The 22,284-nt window shown below is 40.0% G+C and overlaps 2 protein-coding genes across 4 annotated transcripts; one reads left to right on the top strand and one right to left on the bottom strand.

The window, feature by feature from the left end:
* Positions 1–111: 111 nt before the first annotated feature.
* On the bottom strand, positions 112–17,572 carry C8H1orf112 (chromosome 8 C1orf112 homolog). The gene is made up of 24 exons (XM_010409360.3): positions 17,384–17,572; positions 16,705–16,744; positions 15,920–16,008; positions 14,626–14,730; positions 13,947–14,087; positions 12,798–12,960; positions 12,368–12,452; positions 11,684–11,822; positions 11,163–11,243; positions 10,764–10,828; positions 9,213–9,361; positions 8,530–8,638; positions 7,879–8,065; positions 7,453–7,535; positions 7,025–7,076; positions 6,618–6,707; positions 5,733–5,918; positions 4,928–5,050; positions 3,921–4,016; positions 3,374–3,487; positions 2,844–2,948; positions 2,004–2,084; positions 1,158–1,271; positions 112–851 (listed from the first exon to the last, which is right to left on the bottom strand). The coding sequence occupies exons 1-24, from the start codon at positions 17,480–17,482 to the stop codon at positions 666–668; spliced, it is 2,682 nt and encodes an 893-aa protein (XP_010407662.1). The 5' UTR covers positions 17,483–17,572; the 3' UTR covers positions 112–665.
* METTL18 (methyltransferase like 18) lies at positions 17,535–22,076 on the top strand. Of its 3 annotated transcripts, none has more exons than XM_010409358.2 (2): positions 17,535–17,617; positions 18,128–22,076. In XM_010409358.2, exon 2 carries the CDS (start codon positions 18,252–18,254, stop codon positions 19,302–19,304), a length of 1,053 nt encoding a protein of 350 aa, XP_010407660.1. In that variant the 5' UTR covers positions 17,535–17,617; positions 18,128–18,251; the 3' UTR covers positions 19,305–22,076. The 3 variants fall into 3 exon arrangements, with proteins under 3 accessions (XP_010407660.1, XP_010407661.1, XP_019147268.1); XM_010409359.2 differs by having other exon boundaries at positions 17,542–17,617; positions 18,131–22,076; XM_019291723.2 differs by lacking the exon at positions 17,535–17,617 and adding an exon at positions 17,653–17,994 and having other exon boundaries at positions 18,131–22,076.
* The last annotated feature ends 208 nt before the right edge of the window (positions 22,077–22,284 follow it).

A 22,284-nucleotide genomic window follows, 5' to 3' on the forward strand; every position in this document is an offset into this window, starting at 1 on the left:
TAACTTTTCAGCTAAGAGATTATTTTAAGATGAATGTACAGTTTATTCAGCTTATTTATTTCTGTTTGTATAGTTCTCAGTGGCAGAGGAGGGGCTAGGAATCATACAGTGAACGATCACAAACTGCTTAAGCACCGTGTTTTTCTGCTCTTAACTGTGACCAATAACGATTATTTTTAAAGGATCACCCTAGAGTGGAGTGGAACCAGCAGCAGAGGTATGGTCAGAGAACAGTAGAGAGCCTTAAATTGTTATTCTTGAGTGTATTTTAAAATAAAGATAAAAACACCTACTGCCTGGTCACCTGTATGTGACAGGAACAAGGTAACTGCTACTTTTACAACAGATTCAAACCTCTCAGTATTCAGAATACACATTTCATGACATTGTATCTCCACGCAGTAGAAGAACAAGCAATATACAAACCCACAGCTCAGATGTCCAGTAGTGTCCACTCAAATCCATCAGTCCTTCCAGCCACTGGCTATGGAGGACAGGCCGGCACTGCACCCCTCAATCCATTCTGGCACATGAACCAAGACCCAGCAGTACTGCAGAGCATTGCCCCGTATCACAGATGTTTCTTCTGCAGCACTCCTGGCACAAAGGCACCTCTTCCACCAGGGAGCTGAGCTGGTTTGTTGTCCCCAAGCCCTGTAGAGCACCTACCACAAGCTGTCCCTGAGGGTGGCTATGGCTGTGTGCAGAGCCTCCAGCTTCACTGCAAGCCAGGCTGGGGGGGACCCTTTCTGGAGCAGCAGCTTCACAGCCTCCACTGCCCCCTCCATCGTGCCTACTGCTGCCTTGTACTGCTCCTCAGAGGGGGGGTGACAGGCTTTTTTGGCCACAGGCTGCAGATTTAAGTAAACATGGAACATCATTTTAATACTGTACTTAAGGTATCAGTCTTTATCCAAATGTAAGAAACCCTTAGGTGAAACAGAGCTGCAAGACTCCCTTGTCCTTGTGAGAGTTCTTGCTGCCTGGCAGGCACTACAGACCATTAGGATATCTTACTAAGGGCTGGGAGTGCACATGTGACCATTTTTCTCAGACCATGGAGGGCAGCCTTTTACCCATCTTAGCCTTTTCAGAGACTCCCCAGAACTGACAGAAATTAACAGGAGGACCCAGATAGCTTAAAGAAGCACACATACCTCTCCTGTTGACTCCAATTCTCCATCCACTTTTAAAGCCTGTGCATGCCAGGTAATCCTTTCTTGCTTCAGGCGTTCTGTTCGTGCTTCTCTCGTCTCTTCCACCTGCCTTGTCTAGGGAGAAAGCCCCAAGAGAGGTAACTAAACCCAGGCAGCATTACCAACCTTCATAGGCTCAATTTATATGCCAGAACAAAAGGGAGGGAGGGAGAGATTTTAATGTGCAGTTCAAAGAATATTATGTCTCACACACTTCTGATCAGAAGATTGAAGTTATCTACAACTTTGGGTTAGCATCACTGGCAGCTCTCAGTTCTGTAAATGACCTCCTTGCCAAAAGCTGCTCAGCCAGAGAGCCCTGCCTCTCTTTCCCAGTGTCTGTCCTGCAGCAACAGCCACCTGCTCTTAAGAGGATTTCTGCTGTTTTGCAAAAGGTAATGAGATGTTTCAGAATTATTTAGATAATTTAGATTTCATGATAATTTAGATTTCAGAAACTGATCCAAGAGAAATGGGGAAGGAAATCAAACCAAATCAACAAATCCTGTCTTTTTAATATGTAACTTCTTTCAAAAATAAGAGTGTAATTTAATAAGTATTTTTTGTTTAAGGAGGATAAATGCTTTGTTTTTAAAGTTGGAAGTACTGGAGAAGCAGTGTGCATAGGAATGGCAGTTGTTAATTCTGCTGATTAAAAAAAGTAGAAAAGTTCAACCAGACAGTTTATTTTAAAGTTATTTAATGGTCATGCAGATAATGCAAGTGTAGACCCATGCTGTGTATTGCTTATAGCAGATGTACAGCATCAACTAAGAAAGCAGTAAAATGGTTAAACAATATATGTACCTTAGCCAGAAAATTAACAACTTTGTTCTTAGCTTCTTCAGAATTAAGGCACCAAGGAACAACATCTTCATGTCTTGTTTCCTGTCAAAAATGTTATTGATTGTTTAGTACATTCATGCTAACAAGGGAACAAAATAGATGTTTCTGTGACAGTCCCTGCCCTCTTGCAACCAATCTAAGCAACCAGTGCCTAATCTTTCTTCACTTCCAGCTCCTGAAATCAATTCCAACTGCACTAGCCCTCAGTACTTTTAATGTGCAGTAGCATCTGTAACTAAGATCCGGATTGTGCAGTGAGGAGCAGCAAACATTTAAGACAGGAGAATTTCTGTACAATAGAAGTTAACAGAGTCAAGTGCCTGTGATGCCATGATGATTTTTTGCCTTTTCTTTTATACCCCTTTTATAACTTTTTATAACTTCTGTATTCTTTGTGCTTTTTGCCTACATTCTTGGAGTTGTTTGTTCAGGTAGGAGACTAAACATTTTAGAAGCTTCATAGTTAGGGATCAGTGTGCCCCAGACCCCAAGGTCCTCTCCAGAACACACTTTGTAAACTAAGATAGAATCATCCAGGCGAAGGTTCCTTGGGGAGGGGGGGCTCATTCGAGCCTCTCATTGGGGAATTTTTGATAGATATGCTAATTACTAAGACCTATACTGTTAGACCAGATCTTTTGTGGGTGTGCATGGAGGTGCATTCGACCTGGACGTGTGCACCTAAGGCTCCTTAAAATAAATACCAAGGTAAAATCTCTTTTTCCCTTCTAACCGTGTTCGACTCTTGATTTTCAAACCAGGAAAAGGCATCACCTGCACCCAGAGTTGTGCTCTTCTCACCTCTGCAAAATGTGTGAACGCCTCCAGTGCGTGCTGGTGAATCAGCCAGGTCTGGTCAGCCAGCAGAGAGGCAAACAGACAGGACAGCTGGGGCACAACCTGCCTCTGCAACAAGAACAAACGTCCATCAGTTCCCAAGAGTTAGTTGTGCATATCTCACCATCATGATTTATTATTAAAGAATCACTGTAAGACTGAGGGACAGGTTTGGGAAATGCATGAGTGCTACTGCCCTGTCTGGCTAAAGAACCACTGTGAGGGTGGTGATGTGTTCCATTCTCACTTCTTGTTGCTTCTCACCAGTGAGAAAGGACTGGCATTTGAACCTCCAAGCATCTTGCATGCACTCAGCACCTCTTGATGAAAAATAAATCTGCTGCAGACTATTAATCCAAGACAATTATCCTGGCACTCCTGTAAGTATGTAACGAACTTGATCCTTTAACTGTAGTTTTTAATATATTTAAATAATAGGCATATCTTTTTATCAAAAGACAAGATAATTTCACTAAGGCCACAATTACATTTACCTGTGCTTCTTGTGGTATAAACACCTTTCCCATGGAAGACAGAAAATCCACCATTGCTAGACGGACATGATCCGGAGGATGCAGCTGGAGCAAGAATGACTGCAGTGCAAACACCTGCGGGAGACAAAACCCCAGCAAAGCTCCATCAGACAGACTGCAGGTGAAAACTGTGCAGGCTCATCTCTAAATCCAAACACAGGGAGTTTAGAAACCTGAAGGAGGTATGCTGCACCTCCAATAAAACTGGCCAGGATAAAGCTGCAGGGTGCATTTTAGAAAGAAATGACCATGCTCTCTATAGCACATCTATATATCTCAATTATCTTACAAAGGAAAGGGATTCTCAAAAGCAGTGTTAACCAAAACGCCATGTGCTTGGTTTAAAGGCCAGGGAAATAATCAAGGAAGATTATTTTCTTGTTAAGAGAAAGCCAGACCATGAAATAACTCATCTGAGGTTTCAACAAATCACAAAGAACTTGGTTTTCATGTAGTGAATTATTCATAAGGTAGTGTTGGGGATTTTATGATTTTTTTTTTTTTTTACCTGGGTAATCAGTTGAGCATCTAATGCTTGGATGAAAAATTCCGAAAGGTGAAGTAATAAACACAGTGTCTTCTGGAGACATGGCTCATCTGAGACCTTGAAGAGAACACAAGATATCAGTAACATTGCATTTTAGCTCATGAAATAACAACTTAGGAAATGTCAAGTTATAGTAGTGTTCCAAACTTCTTAGCCTGACTTCACACATGTATTGTAAGCACTGCATTGTAAGCAGCAGAAGAAAATATTAAAATAATCGTATTGATATTTCTAGGTAGTCATATTGTATAAGACCATTTTCTTTGATTTTTATGGAGAATATTTCTTAACCCTCATCTCCTTCCACCACTCACTAAAATGAGCACCTAAAGGCTATCTGAACTATTTCTTTTCACTTTCAGTTGCCAAATGTCCTAACAGAATGGCTGACGTTGGAAAAGACCTCTGAGGGGGCACATTGTTGGCTCTTCACTCCCACTCTCAAACTTTCTTTTTTAATCTGGAGCATGAAAATCCTGACAATCCTTTCTTCTTTCCTTTATGCAGCTGCAGCCATGAACAGGTATGTGGTCACAAACACATTGCCTGACCCCCTTGGGAGGAGGGTGATTAGCCCTGTGCCTCCCCAGGTGCTGGGCTGTGTTCTAATCAAATCACCCTGAGTTTTGTTCACATTCTAATGAATATTAAAATACACTAAGTTTGTAACTGCTATGAATCAAAATCATGTATTGCAGGCTTCTCCTTGAGCAAGTCTGAATCTGACACTAACAGATGGAGTAACAAGGAACCAAATATGTAATACTCAGGAAATTCAAACTCAAGCTTCCCAGAGCTCATGCCTGCCCAACAGATAAACCAGATGAGAGCAGATGGGCAGCACTTGTACACTGTACTTTACTGAAGCAGTCCAATCCAAATAAAACAAATGAGTAACAACAACTTGAGGAAACAGCACCTGCCTCTCCAAGACATGTTTTTACCAGTGGAGCAGCAAATTCTCTTACCTGCTTAGCCTGGAAAAAAGACCAGAACTGACTGAGCACTCCCAAGACAGATGCCTTAAGTTCTGCCTCCAGAGTGTCATCAGCAGAACTGCAGGCAGCCAGCAGGACAGAAAGGGCAGTGTTCTAGGAGAAAAAAATGTGTAAGACCAACCAAAACAAACTACACATAAACCAACCCAAAACCCCAGGCTCATACGAAACATCTAAAATGATACAAGATGGCAAGAAGCCCAAAGTGCTGTGTCAACTGTACAGAACAGTTAATCCAGCAGGACACCAGCCAATAAAGCTTCCAGAGCAGGGAAACCATCCATTACTCCTGTGAGTTTCACACACGCTGCAGGTCATTTGCTGCACTGGCTGGAGAAGTCTGGCAGCAGACACTTCATGTGGAAGCCTCTGATTTCTCACATTCCCTCACCAAGGAGACCAGTGAGCATCTTTCAGATATGATGCTGCATAAAACCAGTCAGGACTTTAAAACTGAAGAGTAATTGTATGCTAAGGTATAGTATAAATCAGAAATGCTGAAGAAAAATACATCTGCTCACCCAGAGAGCAAAGAACAACTAGAGTAACTAATGAATCACAAGACTTCCACTGTCACAGTAGAGGTCCTAAGGTGCTGCATACTACAAGAAAACAACATGAGAGTTCTTGCTCATGCATATGCCAGCCAGGTGGAGAAAAAAGCTGTGCAACAGACTGAAAAGTAAAATTGAGGTGACAGCAACAGAATCCTTGTAGTTTTCAAACTAGAATGTAGAGTTCAAACATTTTTCCAAAGACAAGCAGATCTCCTTACCACAGGTGGGAGCTCTCCCAAGGCACGGCTGCCGTTCAGCCACCACCAGCACCGTGCGAGCCCTGCCGTGCACAGCTGAGATGCCACTTGTATCCTAAGGTCAGGATTCAGGGCTCTGAGAGACACGTGCTGCCACACAGCCAAGTTCTCCACCTCTTCAGGAAGAAACTTATGAGCAAATTCTACCTGGAAACAAAAGAGAATAGAAACTAAACAGACCACAAAACAATTTGATAGTCTGAAAAATGAGAAACCAAAATGCACTGCTGGTTAGCTTCAGATACATTATGTGAAAAAAGTTGAGTAAAATATTTCATTTTTTAAATAAAATCCAACCTTTTATATAAAAAACATTTAAAAACTGCCACCTCCCTTGTCACATATAGGACATCAGAATGATAAGGCAACTGATTCTTTCAGCTGCTTGAAGCAATGGCACCAGTGAGTAGAACAAAGGGCTCTCCAGAGTACACAGAGAGGCACTGACAGGACAGGACACTACTCCTGATACCTGATGTCATGGGAATGCTCACAAACACCAGTCACAGATGCAATGACAGGACACAGTTTCAGCAAATCTGGGGAGTTATGCTGTTTTCATATTTTGTCAAAAAAAGGACTTCACTGATGCCCAATAACACTCTTAGAAAGGTCAATGTGCTTTTCTTATTTTAAAGAGCACTTCTGCAAAAAGTAGGATCCACAATAAGTAATAACTTAGTGACTTAATGACTTTGACTAAGTAATAACAAGTACAATAACAAGTGCAGCAAGTGAGCACTCAATGTCTTGTCACTTCTCCAGAACTGAAAGGGGATATTTTAACACAGGTCACTGATTCAAATCTCTTCTACTGACAACAGCAGATGCTGGTGCTGTACTTGCCTGATGCTCTGGAGCCATCAAGAACAGCATTCGCTTCAGCAGCACACCCAGGGCAGAGACCTGGGAGCAGTCACTGGGCCAAGCCTTTACCTGCATTAGGGTAAAAAAGTAACGCACCTCATTACACTAAGGGAAAAAGCACCACTTAGCAAATAAATTCTATACAGGATGTTCTCAGAATTGCTATGTGCAGTCACAGCAGTAACACTGTCAATAAAATAAGCAGGGCATATTGTTTTATATTTTCACTGTACTGCTTCTGCTAATTACTAATCCAATCTGAAGAACTGAAACAATCTCCATTTGGATTTATAAAAAGAATTCCTGTCTTTGATCATTTAGAATCTTTGCTGGTAGCACTCAGATTTAAACTGATGCCAAACTGCAAACATCACTGTGGTTCTTACCAAGTGGGCGATCACATTAACGTGGTGAGCACACAGCTCAGCTGTTCCATACCTGAAACATGAGCGAGAGCAGTTTGTGAATCTGTACTTCCAATTCTTTTACAGACTAAATATTATAAATCTTGTCTGAGAAATTGCCATTTCCTCTAACATATTTAAACTTGATTTGCAGACACAATCTACTTGAGACAACCATTTCAAAAACCAATCACTAAATAACAGAGAAGCTATGTTCATCTTGCTTGCAAAAATGTAAAAATGGCTAAGCCATTTCTACTCCTAATTTTCAAAGTATGCTCTGTATCTGAAAATAATCCAATTCTGGGACAATTCTGTCTTACAAAAATCTCTCTCAAGGAATTAAGTACAACAACAAAATGAACTGGATGTGTGGAAAACCTGCTTGACTTGTAATAGGAGCATCTTACCGGGCAAGGAAGCACCACGAGTCCATTGCTAGCAGAGATGTGATCATACTGGAACCCAGCACAGCATCCAGCAGGGCACACTCCTGAGGAGAAATGGGAAAATTAACACAATTTGAATACTGCATAAAAGAAAGCACTGAACTTTTATAACGACTTGACCTTCCCTCCTGCGAAAGAGCACAAAAATTGCCAAAACCACTAGGTCCTCAAGAACTTGTAGGAAGCTTTATTTTCCCCTTTCCCACAAGTGACATTTGCTGTATAACTGAACTCCAGTCATGTAACTGTGTCACAGCTGATTTCTACAGAACCACTTCTTACCCAAGCATCTCTCCAGAGTTACATCATTAGAAAGAACCCATTCTTTTTAAGGAGCACCTATGCATCACAACAGCTGAAGAACTGATAAGCAAAACCCAATCTTACCAGCTGAGGGAAGTATGATGGGAGTGTGGAAGCAATGAAGGAGCACAGGTGGACACAGACATAGTGATAGAGGGTGATGGGAACTGCTGGCTGTCCGGTACTGACCACCTCTGGCAAACGGACAGGGAGAGAAAGCTCCCCACAACATTGCTGGAAACTGAAGAAGAGAGCTGAAAACAAAGACAGGCTGCAAGGGGGAAAGAAAAAAAAACAAAAAAGAGAACAGCCTGGTTACAGATATGTAAGTCCCGTATCCTGCAAGCAACATCTGTATTAAAAAATCTTTGTCTTTGGCCAGAAAAGATGGCAATAACTTCTGTGCTTTTACACCAGATTATTAGAGAGTTCAGGCATAAAAGTGTGAGATTTTAACTTAGTGAAGTATCAATGAATTACACACATATCCTTCTTCCTACCCTGCAAGTACTCGAAATACCATTCCTTTCCTGCAAAAACAAAGACATCTCTGGATCTGTAGCCTTCACTCCTGAGGCAATGAACACCAGATCCTATTTGTCTTGGCATAAGGATATAAATCCATAGTGACAATTTTACTGTTCAGTTGCAAAGGAAACTCAAGCAGCTGAGCCCCTTTGTTTGCCTGTATGGAACAACTGCTGTGGTGAAGTACAACCAAAACCTTTTTAGTACCTTTTTCCTGTGTTCCAGAGAGTTTGCACTTCTTCAGGCTGAGAGGACAGCTTGTCCATTATGGTAAGCAGGAGGAGACACTGGGGCAGCTGCTGCTCAGGAGGGAGACCTGTAGAAGTTTAGGTTTCAAATGTGAAGTAAGTTGGATGGATATATTTAGTGTGTGTGTAAACTGGCTTTTAAGCAAGTGTATAGGCAAACTGATGAGCTATCTCAGAATTGTGATATGTTGGTCAGGGCAGAAATCAGGGAGAAGGGCTTATTGAAACAAAAAGCTGATAATTTTTCAGTTTGAAGGCATTCTACTTTTCACAGAAAATACTTAATTTAGGAAAAAATAGCTGTCTTTCCCCAACAACAGAACAGCAGAAAAATTTCATCTTACTTTGAAAGTTTGTGGCAAATGTGGATTGAAATTATGCAAAAGAGCAGAATTGATAGGATTGGTGTTAACCAGATTAATATTGCAGTTGTTATGAGTACTTTGGAAAAGATGAATTCAGCAACAACATGAACTATCCATTATAAAATCCATCCAAGTTAGCATGCAATCAGTTCTATCACAGTACTTACAAAAGAACCAAAGACAAGCAAACGAGTACAGAATATTGCTTATGGTCCAAAAAGCCAAAATGTCAATCCTGATCCCTCGGACAGCACTGAGAGCGGTACTTTCAACCCACCTAACTTTTCACTTAACACTTGCTCCATGAAAGGACTAAAGGGAAGAAGCTGGTTGATCAGAGGGTCCAGAGCCACAAGAAAAACCCGGGATATTTCATCCTGATGAACTTCCAAGATCTCTGGAGCATAAAGACTGTGAGGAAATTTGCTGAGGGGGAATAAAAAAAAAAAGAAGTTTAATTTTCTCAGTAGCATTTTCAGCAACACTACTTTTCTCCAAAAGAGCTACAAAAAGGCAAATTCATTATTTCCTTGTTCCTGTGAAATAAAAGACAGAAAAGGCTCCCCATTTGAAAATATCTGTTATAGCCCAAGAGTTACAACTCGGCATTCAGTCTTTAAAATAAGCATCATAATCCACATTTTACTAAACATTTAAAGAAAACCTTACAAGCTCACAGAAAATGTATGTAAAATACATAACATCTATTAGAAGAAACACACCAAATCACAAAGAGTTGAGCGAAAGGAAAAGCCAAGAAAAATGCCTTTATAAACAATTTGACAGTCATAAATGTGACAGCACTAATTTAACACACGACCCTAAAAGGGTATCACAATTTCTCTGAAGAGCAAAAAAAACCTTGGGCAATAAAAGAAAAAAAGAAGCAATATGAGAAAAAAGCAAGAGATCATGAAATGAAAACCTTCTACTCTTGCAGCTTATAAAGTCAACTGTAAAAACGCTACCTTCCTACTCAAAAATCCTGCTCAGTTTCCCTGAGTGAATAAAAGTTTACCTCAACCTTCCACTTGAGAAAGACCTACAAGGTAAGTAAACTTAGAAGAAGAAACTCATAAAAAAATATCCATCCACCCAATCTTGCAGTGGAACATGCAGTAAACTCAGGTGCACATCTCACCACAGAACCTGGTTTGAATTCCAAAAAAAAAGGCCAAAATCAGCCTCTGATTTCATAATATAAAGAATTACCAGTACAAAGTCTGTGTTTCCTTATGCCTCCCCATCACTGCAGCAAATAGAACAAAATTTTTTGAAAGGAAAGTGATAAACCACTTGCAGACATTTATAATTTATTATAAGACCATCTGCTTCCAGAAGAACCAAAGTCCTTCTGTGAGACTTCACAAGATTATTAACACAACAATAAAGCTATGAAAAATTTTAGGATACTCTCTTTCTGATCCCCTCTTTCTCCAGGACAAAGTTTTCCATACTTTGTCTTAAAGTAGAAACAATCTGTCAAAAGGCACTGCTGAGAACTGCATTTAGTCCTAGAATTTTTTTTCCTGCGTATTCTACAGATAATTTGTTAATAAATGTTGCCATAAATAGTTGCAACAAAGTTAAAGGTTTGTCATTACGGGACATGCACAGTACTGATCAGGAAGGGGGTTTAGGTAACCATGTAACACAAAACCGCATAATTTATTAAAAAATATTTTAGCTTTCTGTACATGAAAAAAGATAGCAACAACTCTGGAATGAGAACTGCATTTTTACATCTCAAAATATTTGTAATTTAAGAATACAATATGGAAATGTTATTAAGACACTATCAATAATAGATTATTTGTACTTCACATACCTGTATATCTGAAGAAAGAGCTGATGTAACTGAGAACAGGAGTCAGAGAAGCAAGCAAGAAATTCCTGCGAAAGCCATCAATTTTGAGTGATACTTTTAAAATAAAATACATGATTAATTATATTAATTACTGGACATCTCCTACCAACTACTCAGCGCCACTGCATGAAACAACCTGGTTTAGTTTATTTTCCTGGGAAGTCCAAGCAGTAACCCTGCACAGGCTTGTGAGTATTTACTGGTGGAAGAACTACGAGCAGGTGATGTATGGATGTTAGTTACACTGCCCATATGGGATAGCCGTAAATTGTTAAGATATTATGCAGTACAAAATTATTCCATTTGCAGACCAGAGGCTTAAATTTAATACTAACATAGAATTCAAGTATTAAAACATACCTTGGTGTAGTGTACAAGGGAGTTAGCAAAGAACCTGCACAATTTGACTGTCTTCTGGAACAGCCTGACGTCAGTGCCCTCCTGTCCAAAAGAAGCAGTTCTAAAACTTAATATAGAGTAATACATCAAAACAGGAAGTTAGATTGCTAACCTATTTCACATTTGATTCTCTACAGACTCTGCAGCTAAGGGGGAAAAACTTTAAAAATATTCAGTATGTATGCTTCAACATTTTTAGAGCAATATTAAGAATTTGATTGACCTTGGGATATTGTCAGTTTAGGAAATAAAAAAAATTCTTACATAATTCTTACATAAGTGAAAACTTAAGTGTCTCAGTAAAACATTCTCAATCTACACAAAGTTATGGGCCTCACATTCATGTGGTTTCACAGGTGTTTTGCCTACCACATGAAATAAAACCCCAAAAAACCCAAACCAAATTACTCCAAGTGATAATACAGCACAAAGAATTTATCCTCCTCAAGTTCACTGGCAGCTTTGGAAGCTTTTTAATTCACCTGTATCTCTGACACCTTCATTTGCTCAGCCAGCTGCAAACAGGAGTCAAAAGAAAGAAGAGTGTCCTTGCACAGGCCACCAAGGATGTCACTGTGTTTCAGGTGGCACTGCAGCAGTGAGTGATGCTTCAGGCTTTGCCTGAAAGACAGGAATATAATCAGGTATTTAATTGTCAGAAGTGATCGTGCAATGAGTTCCTACAAATCCAAGCAACTAATTCTTCTATTTAGGCTTTTATTCAGCAGTGATTGGTGCAATATCCATGTACACTGAAAGCAGAAACTCAGAGAGAACAACTCTCCCCATGGCCATGGCTGAAACACAGGGGAGAGGCAGGACGGAAGTGCAAGACAGACAACTCAACCCAAAAACGTCTACAAAATTGCAGGTCAGACCTCTTAATATTATTTATTCAGACAATGGTGTTTTAAATTTTCTTCTGCATTGCAATACAAAAAGTCAAGTTTCTATTACTTTTCATACCAATTCCTACCTACTTTCACTGAAAGTGCTTTAATATTACCTCCTAGCTAAATTTCTCAATTGTTTCTAAATTTACTTACTAAATAGCTACATTGAATTCTCTAATTTTAATTTTATTAGAAACTCTGAACACAAAGCAATTGAGATGTTCATTATTTAAAATGATAGCACACTAAAATCCGAAGAGTTCCATGACATACTTGATTATGAACTTCCATGTATTGGCATGAAGAGCGTGGTCCATATTGGAAATTACAGAGCAGATCTCTAGCACAGTGTGGATTACTAAGGAAATAATAACAGCAGCAACAGAGTTAAATCACTTTATGAGTTCACAGCAATCCCAAGAGAATACTAAGAGAATAGCAGCACATTGACATGAATTGGGAAAATGGCTCAGCATTTAGGTGTTGCCCCTTTCCTACAAACCTACACAACATGCCCCATGCCACAGAGGAAGCTTCAGGAGAAAAATGGAAATATTTCAAGCTTCAAAATGCTCCTTTCTGAAAGGCTGGTCAGGACAGCAGGAACTGAGCACACTCAGAAACTTGTTTTAAAATTTCAAACATACTCTCCATCGAAAAAAAATACTGAGCAAGACTAAGAAAGTATTAAATCCAAATATACCTGACACCATATATGTGATGTCATCTTCAGTGGAAGCAGACCCTATGGAAATCAGATCAACCAGTTCCATCAGCTGTTTCTGAAGGGAGTAAGTTTCCTTAAACATGGCTTGTAGGAGGTCAGAAATTAAATGCAGGTGCCCACAGTACACTGATTCACTGTCCTGAAATGGGGAGGGAGAGGTTTATGAAAGAGTTCAGGACTCACAGCCTGATTTTTCACATGCTGAAAACACCAAGAGCTTCACCGTACATTTCTCTGGAAAAAAAACAAGGCACAGATATACCTACTTTAACTCAATTTAACTCAATAACACAGCCCCTGACCACTCAATATAAACTGCATTCACCTGCAGCTCGTGGACAACTAATGAGGTCTGACTGGCTCTTGTGAGTTTTAGGGGGCTCTGGATTAGACCTCTATGTATGAACCTAAGATCATATTTCTGAACCAAACAGGACAATGTTAGCAATAAAGGAAGTAGCATTCCAAATACTTCCCAATACTTTCATATTAGAATTGCTAGATAAAGGTATGGCACCTGAGTTTGAGTCCTGACTTGGAAAACTGATGTAAATATTCCCATAAGAAAGACAAAAGTGAAAATGAAAGATATCCAAAAATTAGTGTGTTCTTACAATAATCTTATTTTATTTTCAATGCTTAGAGGGGATTACTGTTGCGTCTGAAAATCCAGATCAGTCCATATCTGAAACTGATACACGCTACTCACGGTAACCAACCTAAATCTGCTAATCTCAACTTTCAATATGTTCTGGAACTTCAGAAAAATAAGGTAGGTCACACCATGTTTGTAGCCATTTGTAGCTCTGAAAATACTGCAGCCATCAAGGCTGCACAGATCTCTCAGAGCACTCTGCTCATGAGCAGAATGATCAGTTAACACTGATGCAAAATATGGAAATAGCCCAGTCTGAGCCTCTCACCAGCAGGTCAGATTTGCTGGGCAGACAACTGAAAAATCATCTTTGTACTTGTGCACTAAGTGCATTCTGCAAACGATTTAACAACTAAAATTTAAAGAATAATAATTCGACAACAATATAATTTCAGAATAGGATCTTCTTATAAAGTGTTTCCTAAAAGCCAAGGAGCGTAAGGATTTTTGTGCTTCCAGCAGAACCTTACCTTGCAGTGTGTGAAGGTGCTCTTTATCACATAGAGGACGGAGGAAGGGAGGGAGCGGATGCTCTGCAGGGACACGCACTCCTGCAGCGAGCACACGTAGCGCACACAGCCTGTCAGAGTCTCCAGCAGCTGCACCATGGTCTGAGAGCAAGGATGAACAACATCAGGCTATGCTGCTCACTCCTGCAATACCTCCAAAAGCATCTTTTCTTAGCTGAAATGCACCGAGATTTTTATGGCATTTAAAGTTCACTGCTATTTGCATAAATAAGTAACTTGTTAAAGATAATAAAGGTCCAGAGCTTTTCTCCGATACCATATCCTCTGTGAAAACTTCTTACTTCTTTGACTATTGTTCTCCACTTACAAAAATTTTAAAACTTAGAATGAAGTGACTGTATAAACAGGCGCCAGATTCACTCTTTAAATATGGGGATTCACATTCCATCTGCAATAGGAACTTAAGCAGAATTTGAGATGATTTTTTAAATTATTATTAGCATCACATGCTAGATGTAATCAAATCATTCACAAAATGTTAACTGAACTACAAAGGAAGATTAAATTACATTTTAAACACCAGTAGCTGGCAAAAACATTCTAAAAACACTTTAATAGTTTAGATAAAAGCAAAGAGTGATGTAAACATTATTTTGACAGCTTATGTGATGGGACTTGCCTGTAACAGATTCCGTACAGTACTGCGTAACTCTGTGCTCTGGCTGGTCAATCCTTTGGCCTCGCTGGATAGTTCACACATCAAGTTATCAAAGAACTGTAGAGTCTGTCAGAACACAACAAAACTGAAACATTGTATTTACAAAGGTACCCATGCAAATAGTAACACCATGGCATGGAGGCACAGACAGAACTTACAGGAGAAAACACTTTCCAGCATTTCAGTCACAAAGCATGATATAACAAGAAGCGAAAATCTTCTACATATATATATTATAGACAGAAGATATAGCTTTTATTTCTTCTGAAATCTGTTAGTAAAACAAAATTCTTAGCTAATTTGCTTGAAAAATATATACCTCATGCTACCAAAGATTTTTTACTTAGTTAAAACTGTATCATTTAAAAAAATATTTTCATTTTGTCTCAGAAAAATTATTTATTTGTTGAGAATGATTATTTACATTTTGAATACATTAAAAAAATAAGTCCATGACATACAAACAACATCTATTTCTACTTTAATTGAGGTTTTTTGGATATCTGATGAGTGTTACTGTTGAGACTGCAAAGACAGTGAGGTGCTTCTGGGCACATGCAGGATAAACATGTGGTACAGTGATTCTTTTTCAGGATATGCCTATTGGGAGATAATTTTCTTGTAATCTCCAAAATTTGTTACTTGAGATAAAGTAAGAGAAATCCAGTGGCCCTTTTTACTGGCTTCTTAAAATGGACAAGCTGAGGCCCAAAACTTAAATCAGTAACTTGGCACCGCTTTACTTCACTTAAAACACAAGTACTGATTTGAATACAACTATAGCACAAAAGTCTCCATCATTTAATCAGAAAAGAAAACATGTGTGAGGTCAGTACAGTCTAAAACTTTATTCACTATATTAATTCACAAATTTCACAACATTTATTCATGGTATAGGAATGTTGAGTTCTTCAGTTTACTTGTCCTGAAAAGCTACCTCTCATAAAAATTCTCCACCTTGGTCATTCTACAAAAAGCCCAATCTTCTCAAAAATAAATAAAACCCAAGTCTATTGCTGAATATAGAAAGCAGAATTGTATATTTGATTCTCTCCCTACTGTAAAGGATGAGAACAATCACAGAAACAATTCAACACAACACTGTGAAAACTCTTAAAGGGTAAAATTTCAGTTTCAATTTTTGTATCTCACAGAATAATTACATTGTGCAACTTCAAAAAAAGAATCACTGCATTCAAGCAGGTTCTAGCACTGGACTGACTGACAATTCCACAGTTAACTGGAGCTGTCCTACCTTAGGTAATACTTTAGAGAAGAAAGTTCCTTCCAAATCTTCAAGGCTGATATGTGGCAAAAACATTTCAGTCAGGATCCTCAAAACACCTGCAAAGAAAAAAATTTACAATGTGTGATTATCAGAAATATACAGCAACCTTGGAAACAAAGAACTGCAGAAAGCAAAAACAGATCAGGTACTTGATTTTGAGAGAGGCAACAGTTGCCTTATCTGAAATGCATGACAACACACATGCATTATCTGAAAAATCAAGTAACTGTAACAGCTCCAACATGCACAAACCCATTAAAAATAGCAGCACGCCTGACTAAACTTAGTTGAAGGCTGAGCACAACTGCCAGCCTAAAGATCTAGTATTTGCCGACTTCCAAACTGCAAATAGTTGCACATTTTATAATGTAACATAATATGCAATGTAACAGTGAGTTTTAGCAACACTTCTAAACAGTTACATATGAGCCTCATTTTAACTATCAGCTTTGTCACCTGGAAGATAACAGCCCAAAAGACAATAAAACACAAGATAAAAAGCACCCTTCTTTCATGTGTTTAAAGATCAGAAGTAGCAGAAAGGAAAAAACAGCCTTACACGCAGAGCTTCGATAGGGACTTTTATAAAGCTTATTCAACATGCAGTTCGTGGAATTTGCAAGGTCCAGCAGGATTGCTGAAGACTCTGAAAATCCCTAGTTGTATCAGAAGTATTTTAAGCACTGCAGTGATTATAATGCAGTTGCAATACAGGGCTTCACAGGAAGAGGCACTTCTTAGCCATTACTTACGAATATGCTCCGTCCAGTCTTCAGACTCTTGATACATTGAGTAAAAACGTTAAAGAAAATCAAACTTGTTCTGCTATAAAGGTTATCTTTAAAGGACCTGCAGAAGCCACAGTGGCTTCTCTCACTCTGTCTCATATATGTATGAAATTGGCAGGGATGCTCCATAACCAAAGCAGCCTGATAGGCCAGAGTACCCACAGGACGAGAAAAGCATTTCTGCAATGTATTAGAAAGTAAATCTTGAGGGTTGGTTTTGGTTTGTTTTGTTGTTGTTGTTGTTTTTTTGTTTGTTTGTTTGTTTTTTTGTTGTTGTTGTTGTTTTTTCTTTTGGTGGTGTGTGGGTGTGGGTTTTTTAGGGGGTTGGGGTTTTTGGGGGGCCGGGGGGAAGGGTAGACGAGGGTTGCGTTGGGGAATTATCTACAGTGCTAAATGAACCACACACGATTTTCTAGATTCTATGACTCTTTTATTTCAGGGAAGGGCTGTACTCGTCTCCAGCAAAATTCCCTGTACCCGGCATTTCTATCCTGTGTCGGCCCCTCACAAAGGTTCCATCACTTTCCCTCACACAGATTTGATTGAACCGTGGAGCACTGAAGGATGCACACAACCCCCACACACCCCCTCACCACTCCTGTGCCTTCCCGCAGCCCCCCAAGAGCCCTGCTGGGAAGGATATAAGGAGCCGGGGCAGGACAGCGGGCAGCTCCCGGCGGCAGAGCTCCCAGTCCCAGCCGCCGAGCTCCCGCAGGAGCAGCTCGGGGTCTGTCTGGGACATGGCGGCGGCCGCGCTCCCCTCAGGACGGGGCAGCGGCGGGAAAGGCGCCCTGCGCTCCCACAAGGCTCCGCGGCCGAGGAAGCGGAAGCGGCTCCACGTGGGAGAAGGGGAGGACGGCTCCGCCGGCAGCCGCGGGTGGGTACGGGCACGGGGCAGGGAAAACGGGGTGGGAAACGCGCCCGGAGCGCCTCGCCCGGCCTGCGTAGGAGCGGAGAAGGGGCAGCGGGGCCACCCCGCGCATTGGGTTTGCGCCCATTGAAAGGCTGAGTCTGAAATGCGAGTTTTAGCGGAGTTAGCAGCTGTCCTAATTCCCTTGCCTTCCCATACCTATGGTATGTGAGAGGGGGGCGGGCACCGGTAACGCTGTGTTTTCATAAATTTAAATTGTTAGAGAGCGGGTTTTTAAAATCCCAGAATCGTTAGGGTTGGAAGGGAGCTCTGGAGATCATCCGGTCCAACCCCCCTTGCCAAGGCAGGGTCACCCAGAGCTGGTGACACAAGGACGTGTTCAGGTGCGTTTGGAATGTTTCTAGAGAGGGAGATTCCACGACTTCTGGGGGAGCCTGGTAATGAAAATCAGGATGCTATAATTAGACGGTTTGTGCTGATATTAATGATACATAAAACTATTTACTCTATTTCCAGCAGTAATTCACCTGGCTCTTTGCAAGACATCTGATACTGCACCAGGAAAATACTCTTTCCTGTAACAATACCATAAAATCTGGCTGTAATAAATTAAGCTTTTTTAAAAGTGTTATTCCTGAAAATGGATTTTCGATTTAATTTTGCTGTTGATGAACATGAGAACAGTGAGGCAGATGCTCACTTCTTGGTGCTGTGCTCTCCACAACACAAGCAGGAATCCACAGAAAAGAGCAGGAAAACGGCTGATCCTGCAGCAGACTCCAGCCCTAAGCTGGGTACTGATAAGCACCAGAATGAGACAACTTCAAAGAAAAAGCTCTGTGTGAAAGCTGCCAAGGAGCATAGTATTCCCGAAGATCTCAACAAAGTATTGGAAAATAAAGTCATGGAAACAGTATTGGACCTGTCTTACGTAAAGTTGTCTGTATTGGAAATTATGTGTTCGGGTGACACCGACAGAGAAGGCATCGTGTCCAAAAGTGTTTCTTCTCACTCTGATCTCATCCCAGGAGTCTATGAAGGAGGACTGAAAATCTGGGAATGTACCTTTGATCTCATGGAGTACTTTTCTGAGGCTGAAATAGAATTTACCAACAAGACTGTATTGGATCTTGGCTGTGGGGCTGGATTGCTGGGAATTGTTGCTTTAAGGGGTAAAGCTGACAGAGTCCATTTTCAGGACTACAACAGCACAGTGATTGATGAAATAACCTTGCCTAATGTGGTGGCCAACTGTATTAATGAAGGCAGGAGGATGGGCAGTGGGAAGGACAGAAAAGCCAGCAAGACTCCTTCAAAGAGAGCCAGAAAAGCAGAGGGCTCACCTAACGTGCTCAACAGATGCAGATTTTTTTCTGGAGAGTGGTCTCAAGTCAGCCAGCTCCTGTTAAGCAGCAACAAACCCTTTTCAAAGTATGACATCATTCTCACCTCTGAGACCATCTATAATCCTGACTACTACAGTGCTCTGCATGATACACTAGCTGAGCTCTTGGATAAAAATGGCTGTGTGTATTTGGCAAGCAAAGTGCATTATTTTGGAGTTGGTGGTGGTATCTATCTTTTTGAGAAATTCATTGAAAAGAAAAATGTGTTTAGAACCAATATGGTTAAAACAATTAATCAGGGTCTGCAGCGATGCATTATGGAAATTGCTTTTAAAGATTCCTGTTAAAATTAAACTAATCCTTCAAAAATAACTCAAAAGTGTTTTAATCCTCATATCTCTTTGCTTTTTCCTCTTGTTATTCTGGTTTGACAAGTTAAGGATGTTGGTTGTTGAAATGTTTGACAAATTCTGGTGTCTGACTAGAAGTGAGGGACTTTTCTGATGTCAACTTTGCATAGAGATCTGCTTAAAGCAGCACCTTTTGATGATAACTAATTGTAATTTATTTGTGTTTAAAGGTTAAGCAAGTAGTTGTCTCCAGCCAGACTTTCACATTCTTTGTCAAGACCAGAACTGTACAGCACAGGAATGACATACATCACATGGGGATGACACAGCAGTGACCATGATGTATTGTAACTGAATTAGATACAGTTAGCATCCAAAATTAGTGCAAGAGGCTTTTCTCAAGGGTTGGGTGGTTTAACTGCAGCCGGATTCAGGCAGGGAGCACACACCTCTGAGCTCTGCTGCTTTGCCAGCAGAGGGGGATGTGATTGTAGTTATCACTTGTGTTCTACCCTGCTGGGGATCTCAGAAGTCCATGTAATACTTCCATGTGTAACGCACACATGACTTTTTCAAGCCTTTTTAAAAGTGTAACACAATACTTACTACTGTGGTCTGTGAATTTTCACATTCAGATTCTGACAGAGGCTAAGAAAATTTTGCCAAGGAATTAGAAAAAGCCACACTGGTTTAAAAGCTAACTTCAAAGAATATTCTACCCAAAAATAGGCTCCTTATGCCAACTAACCAACAAGCCTACAAATGAAATACTGGAGGATGATAGAACTGAGCTTTAGGAGACAACTGGAAAAGGAGATAAACTGTGCTATTAAATAGGACTTTAATTAGATTGCTGTACTGTTTTAACAAGATTTTCCAGAAATTAACTGCCCCATTTCCAAAACTTGCTGGGGGTACTACTGAACATCCACACCTCTTCAGTCTTTTCACAGCAGTTTGGCAGGACAGAAAACACTCAGAAAAGCCTGCATACAAGGCACTTTCATCAGCTGAAGATAGTGATGTTGCTGAAGAAATTGCCTTACCAAAAACGCAAACAAACCTGAAGAACTACAAAACCTGGTCTTGAGTGCTGTCACCAGCAATTCAATGAAAGAAAGAAAATCCACTGCATGTTTTGTCTTAGCCAAAACCAGACAAGAAGCTATTACACAGCTTATGTCATCATGCACTGCTTTATCAGGTACCCCTGCAGAAATAGAAACTTGGAGACAGCGGCCACTGCAGTAAATTGGATGCAAGGATACTCAGTGCAGAGCAGAAGGAACAGCAATCTGATGGGATGGAAAGAAACTTATTACAGCAGTGATCTAAATCACTTTAATTATGGCATCAAGTTTCCATCACTGAAGATGCTGAAACCCCAAGGTTCCTATTTTAATCCTGCTGCTATTAAGACAGAGTTGTAAAGGATTTCCTGTACTTTACAGGAGAGCCTTAACTACTGTTTCAGACTATTTTAAAGGGATGCTTTGGAAACTACTGAACTTGCCCTTTCATAGGGCAGGAGAGGGAGGAAAAAAGTCAGTTTTGCCATGACCGTCACTGTGCTTTGGAATTTTTCTGCACCAACTCTGAAACTTATTGACAATAACTGCTGACTACAGCCTGAGGAACAAAAAAAGTTTTTGCTTTGGCAGATCAAGAAGGTACTGTTAACAGCTGGGGTTTTTTTTTGTCAAAGCAGAAAAGCTGGAAACAAATGGATTACCATTTGTCATTTTTCAAACTCAGTCATAAGACAAATTATGGTTTGCACAGAACAGGTTGTTCTACACCTGCTAGGTCTAGTGCAGTTTCAGAGAACCATACCTGAAGTAATAAGAAACACTGGCCACTATGACAAAGAATATGGTTAAGAACAAGAATCTAATTTACTTTTTGATGAATAAATGAAGGTGCTTACAATATTCAACTATAATATTTCCTCTTGATAATATTCCACTATTAAACTCACTATCTTTGGTTTAATTACTATGTCTTCACTCAGTATTTTGCTCAAACATAGCTGAATTTGCACAAATACCAAATCAGAATATTTATGACTTCAAGGGAAGAATGGCAGAGCCACGATCTCAGTGTTTGCACACCTGCAAAACAGGTAACCCCACACAGTATAATTAGCCTCCCATTTCAGAATATGATGAGAAGATGAAGGATACTTTTTTCTCAGGTGAAATCAGCAAAATTAGCATTGGGATTTCTGTATTCTATGAGTTCTGTTCTTAGAATTCAGCAGATACATGCTGAGAGGAAAGAGAATTCAATACTTAGGCTATTGGTGTTTCAAAAACTTCAGATAATACTAATTTCCCTAATCTATGTTAAGACTTTCTCGAACTGAGAAATCCTCACCACCCTAGTGGCCAGTGTCCTGCTTCTCTTCACAAACTGGAAGAGAATAAATTTTTCACTCCTTTCTAACATTTGTACATATTAGTTAATGACCAGGGAAATTAAATTGTCCCAAATGATGTTGCACTAAGTAACTGAATTGGGAGGTCCCTCAGAGTATTTTTTTGATGACACATTAAAATCCTTCTATGAAGAAGTATAAGGTAGAGATAAGCTGGTAACTCAATTTTGATCAGCTCACTCCAAATCATCACTTTTTTTCTCCCCTCATGCCATCACCTCACATTTTGAATGAGTCATTACAATAAGAAATCCGGTCTAAATTATGTCTTTCCTGTAAGTATTGTGGAGACAAAGATTAAAATCACTCATTAAATACCCCAGGAAACGAAATTCAAAGGCTTGTTTGTTTTAACACAGCTATCCCTAACTGATGACTTCCATTTGAAGACTATTTGCCAGTTTTGGGAAATGAGGCTATTTAAAATCCAGGTTTGTATACTGGCAATTACAGTTATTTTACTAAAGCTTAGGGGAAAAAAAGCCCATGATAATGGAACTGGGAAGTGCCAAATTTGCAGGTTACTGACTTGTATGCTAT

Source organism: Corvus cornix, chromosome 8, assembly GCF_000738735.6.
Source record: "Corvus cornix cornix isolate S_Up_H32 chromosome 8, ASM73873v5, whole genome shotgun sequence".
Classification (NCBI taxonomy): Eukaryota; Metazoa; Chordata; class Aves; order Passeriformes; family Corvidae; genus Corvus; species Corvus cornix.